Below are 15,488 nucleotides of genomic sequence, written 5' to 3' on the forward strand. Positions count from 1 at the left end.
TGATTCAATGCCAGATACAGGTTTTCAAATCGAGTTAAAGACTCCACATCTCGCTAACACAGACACAAACATTCACACTTGTTATTCTTTGAGGCCTGATAAGGTCAAGACAAGTTCTAAAAGAGGCCAGTGCTCTTCCTGAGGAGTGTAAGAAAGGCATCAGGTTCAGTGAGAACTGTCAGCACCAATACCTGTGGGACACTGACAACATCTCTCTTGCAGAAGACAACCTGACAGCTGACCACCGGATTTCCCCACATCTATAACAAGTTTTTTTAAGATGAAATCATAAAGTTAACTGGACAGCTTGGTCTCAAAAGATCAGGTGACGCTAGGACTGTGTCAATAACAACACAGTTCTCCACTATACACACCTGCCACAGTATATGAAACTTACATTACGAAGTTCTAGCCATCTCTAGTTTCATCCCTTACAGAGATAGTTGAATCAAAATTGAAATTTATGTCATCATTTACCCTACAGTTGCTCCAAACCTGTACGACTTCTTCCGTGGAACACAAAAGGAGATGTTAGAAAGAATGTTGGGACTGACAGCCTCAGGCCACATCCACACTCAAATGTTTTCGTTTAAAAAACTTTGCTGTAGTGTGGTTGGGAAACGTGAGATATTCGAAAACTATGACATATTTGTTGTCATGTGACACAGTCATGGCCATGTTGTAGTGGCATTGTTGTGCTTGCTATCCACTTTGATAGATTTGTTAAAGATAAATGTTACTTTGTACCACCCTAACATTGTATTTCTGAAAAGGTTTACTGGAAATGTTCTCCAGTGGCAAAACACGAGTACAATCGCATTTCAGACCGTACATGGAAATGACACAGAGCCACGCTTCTTAAGATTTATTTTGCATGGGGCCTGGGTAGCCCAGAAAGTATTGACGCTGACTATCAACCCTGGAGTCGCAAGTTCGAATCCAGGGTGTGCTGAGTGACTCCATCCACGTCTCCGAAGCAACCAAATTGTTCCGTTGCTAGGGAAGGTAGAGTCACATGGGGTAACCTCCCCGTGGTCGCATTTAGTGGTTCTCGCTCTCAATGGGGCACATGGTAAGTTGTGCGTGGATCATGGAGAAAAGCATGAGCCTCCACATGCTGAGTCTCCGTGGTGTCATGCACAACGAGTCACGTGCTAAAATGCAAGAGGCAACTGAGACTTGTCCTCCGCCACCCGGATAGAGGTGAGTAACTGTGCCACCACGAGGATCAACTAAGTAGTGGGAATTGGGCATTCCAAATTGGGAGAAAAAGGGATAAAAAGAAAAAACATATTACATAATAATGATAATAATGTTACGATTTTTTTTGCATAAGGGGGTTTAAGTGATTTTAGCCATTTCAGTGTGGACAAGCAATGTCAGAAAAAAGTTTTAAAATGGCAGTGTTGACAGTGTTTCGAAAACGTAAATGCCATTTTCAAATTTATCCGAATTATTGTGGACGTAGCCACAGTGACCATTCATTTTCATTTTACAGAAAATATAGCAGCATGCACATTCTTTAAAATTTCCCCTGTGTTACACTGAAGAGCAAAAGGCAAAGGTTTGGAAGGACATGCTTGTGAGTAAACGATGACAGAATTTATCAATTTATTCATCTTGAACTCTAGAAGATTTCTGATAGGATTCACTCAACCTGCACCCTCTAACCTCACGTGTCCTAATTAGACATAAGATGTGCTCATTTGTTAGTGTGGTTAATTATGAGAAAGATGGTTAAATCATTAAACGGACTGCACTGTACACCAACGTGCCGCTAATCAGCATGTGTTATCTCAAAACGCATGCCAAGACGACACAAATGATCATTAGTCACAGGTTCAACATTAATTGTAAAGGTCGCTGGAGGAAACGGTATGAAGTAAGCTTTGGGCTGGTTAAATAACACAAGCAGATATTGAATGTGAATCTTCTTTTGCAGGCCTCGAGCCCCGAACATCTCGTTCCCAGGGTGACTGACATTACTTTCTGATCGCGACATTATTGTAACAAATCCTGTGACACTTACAATCCAAATGTTTCTTCTTTGGCCCCATGATCTCGTGCGTGGTCGCCTTGCACACCGTTTTGGACACCGCGGAGCCGGTAACACTGTGCTGCGCTGCCGTTATCCTGTCCGTTATGCTCTGTCCAGACATCGTCGCAGGTTTGAACAAATGTAAAAGGGGGAAACAAAAAATAAGGGGGAAAGTAGAATCGGGGATGTTAAATCCAACGGCAATGCTGGTAGTCCCTGAGATGTGCACTGTTTCGCCAGCTGACGGGGGAAAGAAAGGGACAGAGAGAAAATATATGTGATGAGATGACAGGGAAGACGCGATTAGATATTGATGGCACCCACCGCTTTAAAGACTCCACATGAAGTTTGCTGTGTATGTGCATGCATATACATACCAAACGTTTCCTCTTCTATTCAAAAACGTCCTCTCTCTCTCTCTCTCTCTCAGCCCCTCTGTCACGCTCGCTCTGTCTCTCTCTGGCGCGCGCTCGCTCTCTTTTTCTAACTCGCCCCTTTTTCCTTCTAAGTGGCTCTCCTCTCGGATCTCGCCTCCCCCTGCTGGGTTTAAAAGGACTGGAGGCTCGTAAGAAAATGGCGGGTCTGTTTCCTCTCTTCAGAGGATCCTCACAAGGTTTATTTTATGGATGCTGTACGGTCGGTGCAAAGCGACGCCATTTTGGCTCAAATCCGCAAGAATGGAACTTTCTATTATGCAGAAAGCGAACGTTCGATTTGGTTTCTGATCCAAAATGGCGGCTCCCGATCTACTAGTTCCGCTACTGAGGCAGGCGACAATTCACGTGACAAAATTGGTCCAATAACATTCATGGTTTGACATGTTTCACACCTTGAATTAATTTTTACAACCAGATATTGCGTCGTTAAGCAGTACAGGACAACATAGAATTAAATGTGTTGTTCTTTCGCAATTTTTCAGATGGAACAAATAATACTTATTTGTGTGTGTGTGTGTGTGTGTGTGTGTGTGTGTGTGTGTGTGTGTGTGTGTGTGTGTGTGTGTGTGTATATATATATATATATATATATATATATATATATATATATACATATACACACACACACACAATATGAAATTAAGTACATAGAAGTTTAAAGGTGCTGTAAGCAGTTTTTTTTATATATATAATGGTATAGAGAAAATGTTCCTTCTCCATGGAAGTAATTAATATTACTGAAATAAGTGTCCTGAGATACCTCACAGGTTTCTCTGACAGCACTATACTGTGTAACCAAAAACAACAACAAAAAAATAAATCTGACTGCATGTTTTCCACATTCTTTGATCAGCCAATAAGAAGACTTTGATGTGCTTTCTGCCTCTCAATAACTTTCCACATTCTCATAGTGAAGTAGTTAAAGGCGCATTTTTTCCCTCATTTAAAAAGTTTTACCTCAAAATAAATGAATTTTAATTTTGAAACACATGTAAAATCATAAGTACTCACATGAAATTAAAACCCCAGTGATATCAGAGGGTCTCATCATGGGGGATGCCATTTCAGAATCACACAAAATCACATTAGCATGCATATTGTTTATGTCTTGTGGCTATACTTTTGAAACCAAGAGTTAGTATTCTAACGTTTACGGATTGGCCCCATTCACTTTCAATTTAAGTGCCTCACTGTAACCCAGATATTTGCTTTTAAAAAAAAAGGTCAAAATATTTATTTCTGGAAATCAACATAATTCCACACATGTTGACGATTGAGCTTAACTTCCATTGAACCCGGAACATTCCTTTAAGCTTGTTTTAAATTGTTCATAAATAGAATGTTCTGTCAGAAAGTAGATAATTTAGTTGTCTTTCAAATTAAGCAATGACATCTTCTTTGTAATTGTAATAGATACATATATTAATTGTTTGAGGTGGCTTGCTATTTTTAACTCAGATGTGTATACAAGGTGAAGAACAGAGGAGGAAAGGGGGAGCACACTAACTTTTCAAAAGGAGATTGTTTTCTTCATGTCCTTACAAAATGTCTGGAAAGGGAGACACCTAGTGAAAAAAATATGTAATTACAAAAAGCATTTAAATAATTTATAAGAAAAGTTGGTTGCCATTTGAATCATTAAAGCTTAAATAACTGACACATTATAGTAGTTGATCATATTCACATTGACCAAGTTCTTAATTTGTAACTTGTAGTTAGTAAAGCACAAAAGGACAGTTCGAGCCTGCAGGTAGTCTGAGTATTAAAAATGTTCATTGTCCAGTTGAACCTTGATATGCTTCTGATACCGTCCAATATTGATAGTATACAAATACATACATGTCCACAAACATTTAATAAATATTTTGATTTACATCTTGGCAATTTTAAGTGACGTTTTTGCTGACGAGAGCTGCAAAAACAGGTAATCCAACACATTTCACTTTTCATTGAATCTATGTCAAAACAAAAATTAAACATCCGCTAAAATTTTTATTGAAATAATACAGATACATATTTTTTATATATATTAATTTTAGTTAATAGCGATGAATATCAGCTATATTTTGATGATTTGTAAGCCTCTGATAAGCCATACTAGCTGGCTAGCATAATTTATCAAAAGAGTGTGAGTGGGGTTGGCACACTGCTTTTGGGGTTAGTTATAACACTGGGTATAAAAAAATAGATTATTCATAACCTTCATACACACTATTTACCAATTTAATACCTCGAAAAATACACATATTTAACAAAATAATATGCATTATTATTATTATTATTATTTGGCCTATCACACACACACACACACTCACACACACACACACACACACACACACGTTCAAGCCAAGCATGATACAATTTGTTCCTTTCATGTCTGTTATTACAAATGTTTTACATTTGTACATTCAAGTAAAAAAGTTTTCTTACAAATTACAAACTGTAAAATTCTATGTTTTAATAATAATCATATTAATAAAATTGTATTTAATACATAAACATTAATCATATTATTGACAGAAGACAAACGTGCCTTTCTGTTGTCCTGGTTAAAAATAGACTGTTATTTGTTTTTTCTGTGTGTTTCTTCTCTCTTAAAACTATAGTGTTCTAACACTGTGCCAACCCACCCCAGTCTCCCTTACTTTTGTGTAAGAGATCATTATCTCTTACAAAGAGATCTTCCAGTTACTAATCCTATTCATGTCATTATAATGTTTAAGAGACCCACAGTCATTCAATTGAAGTATATTAGATATGTCCATTGTCTAAATTATCACTGTATTTAGCTCAGTGGTGCAATTAGATGGAAGCCAAATATGAAGTATATATACTATCATGAAGATTTCAGAGAGGGAGTGGGTATCATAGATTGAATGCCTGGGAGATGAGCTACCAGAGCACAATGCCAAAGCATTGATCATTTCGGGAAAACGTTTGTCTGAGTTGAAAGGCCTTGGCAGCTTCACTTCATTACACAGGTGGCCTCAGTGCTCAGTATGTTGTAGCTTTTCCAGCAGGGGGCGATATGCACATACTGATTTGCATGTCCTTACTACACGTTTAAGAACGTCTTGCAAACATCCATTTGGGAGACTGCAGGTGCAGGTCAGTTTTTTCCCATTGACAACAAATACTACACCAGAATATGAAGAACATAACAAGATTTAGTGTTTCTATTACACATAACAGGTGTCCTCAAATAACTTTCAGGATTCACATGTAACCAACACAAAATGATAATGGATTTTATCATAATATTTAACAATAACAAAAAGTTGAAAATAAATTTGGTTAAAAATACAAACAGTTATACAACAGATTACTATTACAGTTATATATTATAATAAAAACAATAATATTGCTAAAAATATTATTTTAATTTGATTGATAATAATACATTCTCATAAGGATTATTATTATTATTATTATTAGAAGGAAAACTGTGCAGTTCTGAAACACTTTTTGTCTTAGAAATTCTTTCTGTTTGTGTGCTGAGTGACTCCAGCCAGGTCTCCTAGACAACCAAATTGGCTTGGTTGCTAGGGAGGGTAGAATCACATGGGGTAACATTCTCGTGGTCACGATTAGTGGTTCTCGCTCTCAATGGGGCGCAGATCGCGGAGAGAAGCATGAGCACTGTGTCATGCACGATGAGCCATGTGATAAGATGCATGGATTGATGGTCTCAGAAGCGGAGGCAACTGAGACTTGTGCCCCGCCACCCATTTTGAGGTGAGTAACTGTGCCACCACGAGGACCTACTGAGTAGTAGGAATTGGGCATCCTAAATTGGGAGAAAAGGGGAGGGGGAGACAGAAATTCTTTCTGTTTTGTATTCTGTTTAATATCTCTGTCCAGGTTTGTGTCTGTGAAGAGTGAGCTGGATATAGATATGGCTCATAATGAGAGGGTGCGTCCCTCAGGACTGAATACCACATGGCTAGTGTTTCACACACAAACAATAAGGCATCCTGTGATTTCTGCCACCTGGGACCAGAGACACAGTTTTCTGTCTGTTCTATCCTTTAGAAAACTGACTTACATGCACAATAGTTACCTCAAACACTGTCCGGCACCATTTCAACTGTATAAACTCACTTCAGAATGCTTTTTACACAATAGCCCTTACATTATAAACCCTAGCTTATAAAACAATAGTACATTTCATGTTTATTATGATTGATCACCTTTAATATGGTATAATATGAATATGAATAACTGACAAATTACATGATATATATATATATATATATATATGTATCTGTTAGGAGTTACTGGCTTTATTTTTTACATTACATATGTTAGCCAGCAGGTGGTGGCAAAAGATCAAATTTGTGTGTAATATGAGCCAGTTGGTGACGTAAAGTGAATCCGTTAGTCAATGTTTACATTGTACTGCGCTCAGTTGCTGGTATTACTAATACATTACCAAAGCTAGGAAATAGCTTTAAACGGCATTAAACGGACAACTTCAGGATGAAGGCTCATCACAGCTGAGAGACACAACAGACTGATTTACTATAGAACTCAAGCGCTTACCTTTTATCGGAGTTTCCACATTGGTTACATACTGTTTAAAATGGCAGAGGACATCGCTGTTTCTACAGTGACTGACTCTTGCACACCGTCTACCGTGAAATAGAGAGGAAAACCCTGCTTGGACATCTATTTTCCACTGAGACAGCTGACAGCATCTCTCTGATTGGGTGTGGCAACAGGTGATTGCACAAGCTCCATCTCTCTCACAATCTCTCTCTCTCTCTCTCTCTCTCTCTCTCACACACACACACACACACACACACACGTTGTGTTTCCATGTTTTATGGGGACTTTCCATAGACATAATGGTTTTTATACTGAACAAACTTTATATTCTATCCCCTAAACCTAACCCTACCCCTAAACCTAACCCTCACAGAAAACCTTCTGCATTTTTACATTTTCAAAAAACATAATTTAGTATGATTTATAAGCTGTTTTCCTCATGGGGACTGACAAAGTGTCCCCACAAGGTCAAAAATTTCGGGTTTTACTATCCTTATGGGGACATTTGGTCCCCACAAAGTGATAAATACACGCTCACACACACACACACACACACACACACATCCAGCTGTCTATCCTTGTTTATCCAATATCTTGTTAGAAACAGCACAAGCTGTGATACTATTTCTGAGGAGAACTTTTTGAATTGCTAACGGAGGCTTGGACGCATCATCTGTTTTGAACCAGCAACGGCAGATTCTGATCCGTAGCGTAATAAAGTAGTTCTATGCACAAATGCATTTTTATGACCGTACTCGGTTTTTCAAAATTTTTTCATTTAAATTTCAAATGTACTTGTTCATTGAACTGTTGTATATAAGCAATATCACACTCGCAATCGTGCTATATGGCCCTAAATCAGCACTGCTGTAATTACCTACGGCCGAATCACAGTAGTGCTGATTTCGGGCCATATAGCATGATTGTGAGTGTGATATTGCTTTTATACAACAGTTCAACAAAAAAGTAAATTAGAGTTAGAACTACTTTCTTATGTCACGGATTAGGATCTGCCATTGCTAGTTTAAAAGATGTGCCCAAACCTTTGTTACTAATTAAAAAACATCACTTTAGAGCTAGTAATGATGGCTTCGGCTGTTTTTTTTTTTTAGTAACAATGGTGTGTTTGTGTGTGAGTGTGTGTGTGTGTGTGTGTGTGTGTGTGTGTGAGATGTGTGAGAGAGAGAGAGAGAGAGCAATTGAGTGTGTGCGATTACCTGTGTCAGTTGTGACTCCCAAGCAGAGATGAACAGTAAAGCTATTAAGAAGCTGGCAAATAAAAGCTAGATTCAGCCTTGTGTGTTAGTGATCAGCTTGCTGAGGATAATGGAATTTTGGTCAAATACATCTTATTTACTCTATGTAAAAAATAGCCGTCACAGCAGGGTCCTCCTTGAGTATTACCTGATAGCCAGTTTGTTTCTCTCCTCCGACATCTTGACTGTTTACATCTGCTCCCAATGCGGAAACTCCGTTAGGTAAGCACATTAAGTATGTGTGATTACCTCGTCTATTCAATAGACTCTAATGTGTCTCTTAGCTGTGATAACCCTTAATGCTGAAGCTGTTAGTTTAACTCTATTCCCCAGCTGTAGTGTAGTAGTAATTAGAGCAATCATGGTGCGAGAGACAATGTCGATTACTTCAAAGAAACCGGTCACTGACTGGCAGCACTGACTCAAATAAATGTCATCAAGTCAATTGGCTCACAACACGTACAATTTTTTTTTGTTGTATAACATTAGTTAACTACACTAGTTAATATGAACTAACAATAAACAATACTTTTACAGCATTTATTCATCTTGGTTGATGTTTAATTCATATATTATACTAATATATTTTTTATTATAGTTAGTTAGTTTACTTAGTTACTGCACTATGAATTAACATGCGCTAACAATGAACAATTGTACAGCATTTTCATAAATTTATATTGTGGTGGAAATTCTGTAATAAACAACTCAAAGACTGCAGTGCCTTTCTAATAAGTATTTAATGAACACACTTGCAAGTGGACTCAAAAACCATACAGAGAATCTTCTCAGGTAATGAGCAATGAGCCCCCAACCTCCTCAGCCTATATGGGCCCCAAAATCAGCTGGGCTCAATCATTCTGTACCTCAGACATGCTGACACACACAGTATAATTTGTTTCTCTCTAGGGGTAAGCTGCCCCCACCCTTGTGCCAGCTCTAACCTCCTCAACACTGTCTGTTTGAGTTACTTGTTAGATACGAAACAGGAGGCAGGGGTGCAAGGCCACTCTTGTCTTCAGAAATGCAGGGAATGTGAGTTCAGTCATGCACACAGAGAAGACTTAAGACTGTATGATTATGATTACACATTCCTTAGTATATAGGCAGGGGCCAAGGGTTTTTTGTTGTTGCCCCGTTTGCATTTGTATTATTTTATTTCTTAAACAGTTATTTTAAGAATATATCATTATATTATTTACAATACACATATTTTAATGATATTTTAGGGGGGGGACAACCCTCAGATGGTGGGGGGTCCTGACCCCCCCGCGACTGAATATTTAACAAAATATGAATTCAACTTGCCAAATAGGGGTTATAAAATGGGTCATTTAAAGGGTGTGTGGAGAAAAGTGATACAGATATCAGATGCTTTGTTGACATGAATACAGTTTTTCTCTATAGCATGTGCCATATGACCCCGTTCACAAGCAGATTGTTTTTTTTTTATGTATATAATGGATGAAGGCTAGATGTCAAATGTGAAGCTTGACATTGTTATTTCTTACTTAAAAAAAAACAAAAAACACACAATTAGAAAAGAGTGATGTGGCTTGGCAACATTTTGAATGTTCTTTTGTTGACAGTTTTGAAGTAACAAAATTGGGTCCTGTGACAGACAATACAATCTACCGAGAAGAGAAAAGGCATTTTCATCTGTGCTACCTGACATAGGGGCCAGAAAGCTGTCACTGGAGAGATACCCACAGACAAACAACTTTCCTGCTCTCTATCGCTCTTCCTTTCACACTCCATCTCCCTATCTACTCACAGTTGTCTTATTTCCATATTGGAAGTATATATACAAAGTATTCACACAATATGAAACATTTCAACTGTGTAATCTGTCCCAGTCTCTCTGTCTCTGCATTACAGATTCATCTTTCTATTATAATGACATTTTTGTGTGCTCATAATGTTTCTGTAGAACTAGACTTTGAGTTAGCCTAAGCAAACATCTTTGTAATCTCCATTGAATTGGAACATTGAAAGCCAATTTGTGCCCTAAAATAAGTTCAGTTATATTTCAAATCAAATTTACATCATAACAAGTTGAATGACTTCAGTTAAAAACCCTAATGAATAAACATTGCACAATTAAGCAACAAAGCAAGCAGATGCTTTGAGAGAGCCAGAGACAATTAGTCAAACTGGAGACTTGAAATGCTTTGTGGTGCTTCAAAAAGGCATCTAAAGTGTGTTAACTTGTTCATTCGTTTTGCAGTTTCTCTTTTATATCTCTTTTGCTTGGCTAGATGGATAGCCATGACAACCGAACAGAGAACATTTGCTCATAGTTAAGAATTCCTTATGGAGCCATGTGATTGATGGACTGGGCCTGACACCTACTTGCCAGCCATCTGATGGCATTTCACACAGCTAGGAGAAAAACAGTAATTATGTGTACCCTGTTAAAGAAACATTCAAACACATATTCTTGGAACTATAGACTGATTTTGGCCTGTGATACAAGATATCCAGATATTATTCCACTAAGAGAGGATGATCAAATATTATTGTTGGTTAAACTAAAGAGCAAGAAAGGTTAGATATGCTATTGTCATTGCTGCACCTCTATCACTGTCTTTTGTCAGTTTTGTATTGTACTCCTGAGCTTCTCACTGTTCATAATGACCCATATTATACTTAATATATATTATATTATATTATGCATAATCATAATGACCCATATTATACTTTTTTATCCATATAAAGTCATCAGATAATTAAAGAGACTGGAAAATGAAGCAAGACATGATCCAAATGCCTGGCAAATAACATTGGTACAGTCTTTATGATGAGCTATTAAAGGAGTCATGACATGAGGAATCAAATTGTTCTTGATCTTTTGACATATAAGAGGTCAAAAGATCCTATACTTGTACTATAAAAAATACTGTAAGTTTCAGAACTCAAAACTTTCCTCCTCTCTGCAAAGAGAGCATTTGTTGAAACCAAGCTGGCAAAATAACACATTCTCTACTTCATCCTCACCAACAACACATCAACACCTTCTTTGCCGTATCACTTCTGTAACCCGCCCAGTAGTGGTGAACAGAGAGATAGGAAGTAGAGCAGGTCGGTAAAGAGCAGAGAGCCAGTCATAACAGCAGACTTTTACTTTGATCTTAAAGGAGATCAGCATCAAAACCAAGTGTTTCTGACAGAGGGTCTGAATGAGGTGGGAAATTATTATGTTAATAAAAACTAAAATTACAAATGAACCTCAAGCAAAAATTTTTTTGTGATTTTCTCCGCAATTTGGAATGCCCAGTTCTCAATGTCTAAGTCCTCGTGGTGCTGTAGTGATTCGTCTCAATCCGGTTGGTGGAGTATGAAACTCAGTTGCCTCCAACTCTGAGACCATCAACCCGTGCATCTTATCACGTGGCTTGTTAAGCGTGTTACAGCGGAGACATAGCGCATGGAGGGTTCACGCTATTCTCCTCGGCATCCAGGCACAACTCACCATGTGCCCCACCGAGAGCGAGAACCACACATTATAGTGATAACAAGGAGGTTACCCATGTGTCTCTCCCACCCTAGCAACCAGGCCAATTTGTTGGCTTAGAAGACCTGGCTGGAGTCACTCAGCACACCCTGGATTCGAACTCGTGACTCCAAGGATAATAGTCAGCATCAATACTCGCTGAGCAACACAGCCCACCCCCCACCCCCCCCCCAAGATAATTAGATAAAACATTTGTTATGACCCCTTTAATGTTTTTGTAAACACGATTTTCGGTTCTGGCAGTTTTTAATTCAATCAAGGTCAGACGTAAGATGAGAGCCGATTTTATCATTCTGTACAGTGCTTAAAATGAGTCTAAACCAAATCCACAACTGTTAATCCTTCTTTGAAGCCAATTCTTTTTGCAAGTGAATTAATAATTAATCACTTAAAATTTGAACACTTTAATATGCCAGGTCGAATGAATGTTTACTAGGTTTTAAAAGGCCTAAATTATCAAAAGACATAAACATATTTTAATATGCCACCAGTCCTCCAGAGGTTGCTCTTTTCATTGCTCAAGACAGTCAATGGAGTTTTAAAAAACAAAAACAAATGTCAAATTCCTTGGGAGAAATAAAATGGATAAAAATGAGACAATTGTAGACGTACAGTTATTGTAAATAATTAGATACAATTAATGTGGAACGCAAAGCTCAGATAATCTGGTCTTGGAAGAATATGATGAGAAATGTTTGCGTTCATACTGACTTTTGATTGCAGACTTTGGTAGCTTGACAAAGTAATTTTGAGACATTTTTGAGATGTCATCTGAAACTCTAGAGTTGACATCTGAGATAATTGGGTTCGTTTTTGCAAAAGTCTGCATTTGCTCTCCTTTTTAATATCATGGATCAAAACTGAAGAATTTAATAATAAAATTCCTGAAGCTGGTGTCAAAACACGGCAATTTTTTTTTTTTTTTCCATTTTCTTAAATGATAGTCTATTTTTTCTTCTCAAACTCAAACAAATGCTTCAACCATACATTAATAAGAGTGGAAATCCTTACAGTAACAGTTTATCTTGTGCTGATATCTTGCCAAGGTGAATGAGAGTGTCACACTGATAAACAGCACTATGGGTTGCCATAAAGAGAGCTTCAAGAGTGACGAATGAAAGAATTACATTTTCTGAAACTGCAGAAATAGAGATAGTTATCACAAATACTGAATTACTACACCAAAAGGCCAAAAGCTCCTTTCCCCAAGTCTATTTCACCCACAATCCCTTCAAGAAAGTCTAAAACTCTAGACAACTTTGTCAGACCAGCCAAGCTCTGGCGAAGTAGCTCGAAGTCTGATCTGATGTGTGTCTCTGTATTAACATAGCTTGCTTTAAGATTTGAAGATTTTGGGATGGTACTGCATACTTATGGATACCTTTATCCTTTGGATTTCTATATTTTGCTCAGATTGACAAATAACTTTTGGATGCAGCATTGGAGTTTTTAACTGGCCTGCAAGTCCAGACATATTGGGCTTTGATTACTCTGGTCAGAACAGACATTGTTTCTTTAAAGTTTTCTCCTATTTTCACAGCAAGGATATACCATAGATACATTTCACAGGAAGAAAATCATTTGTTTTAAACATGATGATGTACAGCAATATTCGAGTTCTTTTAAAAAAACAAACAAATGAATTAATATTAGTTTGCTATCACTGTGGAAAAGACTTACTGGTCACTAGCATGTGTTGCATCCCAGTTTAGGATTTTGGTGTGCTGGTAACCCCAAATGGTCTTAACTACTGGTCCTTAACTACCTTAAAGGAATTTTCTGGGTTCAATACAAGTTAAGCTCAATCGACAGCATTTGTGGCATAATGTTGATTAACACAAATATTTATTATGATCGTCCCTTGTTTTCTTTAAAAAAGCAAAAATCACACAGTGATGTACTTACAATGGAAGTGAATGGGGCACATTTCTTTAGGGTTTAAAGGCAGAAATGTGAAGCTTATAATTTTTTTAAAAGCACTTACATTAAATCTTTTGTTAAAACTTGTGTATTTGAGCTGTAAAGTCACAATTTTTACAGTTAGTCATTTAAGGGTTTTACAGCGTCATGTTATTACGTGTCAACAAAGTTGTTTAATTGGCTATAACTTCACACAGAGAAGGTTAGTAAGCTATTTTATCACAGTAAAATCATGTTAACATGCATAATGTGGCTAAACATTTGAAACTGTGAGTATTTAATCTTTATGGATTGGCCCCCATTCACTTCCATTGTAAGTGCCTCACTGCTACCTCGATCTTAGAAGAAAAGGAGGAACGAGTTAAAATAAATATTTGTGGGTATCAGTATTATGCAACAAATGCTATCGATTGAGCTTAATTTGTATTGAACCCGAAATATTAATTTAACTAACAATACCTTGGTCAACAAGCTTCACAAGAAAGTTCTTTATGGTTGCCAGCACTTTTTGATATGGCTGTACAGTTAGACCAGCACCAAACCAGCATAAGCCAGCCTTAACCAGCATGGCATATTATTCTTCAGCAATGATAATACTGTATAAATGGGAAATGTTGGTTTTAGAACAAGTGTCTTTCATTGGAAGTATATAAATCATGAAAACATGAGAATAAAATCTGGTGTTTATATATAGAACAGCCCAAGTCTGCCCTTTGCGTGGTTGTAATTTTAAGATATTCTAATAGTACATTATTAAAAAGAAATGTTCTTTGCCACATGTTAGGGTCAGCAAAGATCTCTCGTCTTACCAAGAACAATATTTTGTAGGTTTTTGAATTGGCTACTGTTCTTTGGAGCTTACAAAAGATTTTGATGTTTCATTAAAGGCTCTTCATATCAGCATTTTGGTTTCAGCCATAAAGTTTTCTAAGGAAATACACTACCTAAATCTTTTGATCTGAAGGTGTATGCTTAAATGTTTTAAATTAATTTTGTAGTCAAAAATATAATTGTGCCACCATGTTAATTTATTTCATTATAAAACTAAAATGTAATAAAAAAAAGTTTTTTAAATTGATGACTTGGACCAAGTAATAAACAAAAGTAGCCAATAAGTGCCCAACATAGATTTGAAACTCCTTATATACTGTTTAAAATGCATCCCAGGTTGATACCTCAAGAAGTTTGTTGAGAAAATGTCAAGAGTACATGTCTGCAAATTCTAGGCAAAGGGTGACTACTTTGAAGATGCTAAAATATAACACTGTTTTGATTTATTTTGGATTTTGTTTAGTCACAATGTTATTCCATAGTTTTGATGGCTTTACTCTTATTCTAAAATGTGAAATAAAAAAGGTTTTCAAAACATTTGACTGGTAGTGTATATAATAAAAAGTTATTTGTGGAACTTAATGGGTTTTCTTGTGGTATCACCTGTGGCCACTTCCAGATTAATACTGTACTTTTTTGGTTGAAAATGCCATCGTCCATTTCCTAACGCCATCTTTTGCCAAAGTATGCAGAGATATTAGAAAGCGTACAAGAGAGTGTTTTCAAAAGTCTATATTTTTAGTTGAAAACACTGTCCCAGTGTGAATTAGAGATGTAAATGTTGCGAAATCCATACGTTTCAGCTGAAAACATTTTAGACCTTTTCCAAACTAATTGGTTTTCTTTTAAAAATGTATTGCTTTTGCTACAATATTTTCCTCTCATTCACCCTGGAATAATGTTTTCCTCCACCAAAAATGAGGCATTTTGGAAAACGCTCCCCA

General features: G+C 37.0%; 1 protein-coding gene across 25 annotated transcripts in view; it reads right to left on the reverse strand.

The window, feature by feature from the left end:
* Positions 1-2,641, reverse strand: part of LOC127637074 (phosphatidylinositol-binding clathrin assembly protein-like) — a 44,815-nt gene extending 42,174 nt beyond the window's left edge. For 4 of the 25 annotated variants that reach the window (XM_052117968.1, XM_052117957.1, XM_052117969.1 and 1 more), the window contains exons 1-2: positions 2,416-2,637; positions 2,030-2,278 (exon numbers count right to left, since the gene is read on the reverse strand). In XM_052117968.1, coding sequence (XP_051973928.1) covers positions 2,030-2,159 — 130 coding nt within the window. In that variant the 5' untranslated portion in view covers positions 2,160-2,278; positions 2,416-2,637. The other 21 variants (XM_052117971.1, XM_052117962.1, XM_052117960.1 and 18 more) reach the window with 12 other exon arrangements.
* Between the last annotated feature and the right edge of the window lie 12,847 nt (positions 2,642-15,488).

Source organism: Xyrauchen texanus, chromosome 44 (assembly GCF_025860055.1).
Source record: "Xyrauchen texanus isolate HMW12.3.18 chromosome 44, RBS_HiC_50CHRs, whole genome shotgun sequence".
Taxonomy (NCBI): Eukaryota; Metazoa; Chordata; class Actinopteri; order Cypriniformes; family Catostomidae; genus Xyrauchen; species Xyrauchen texanus.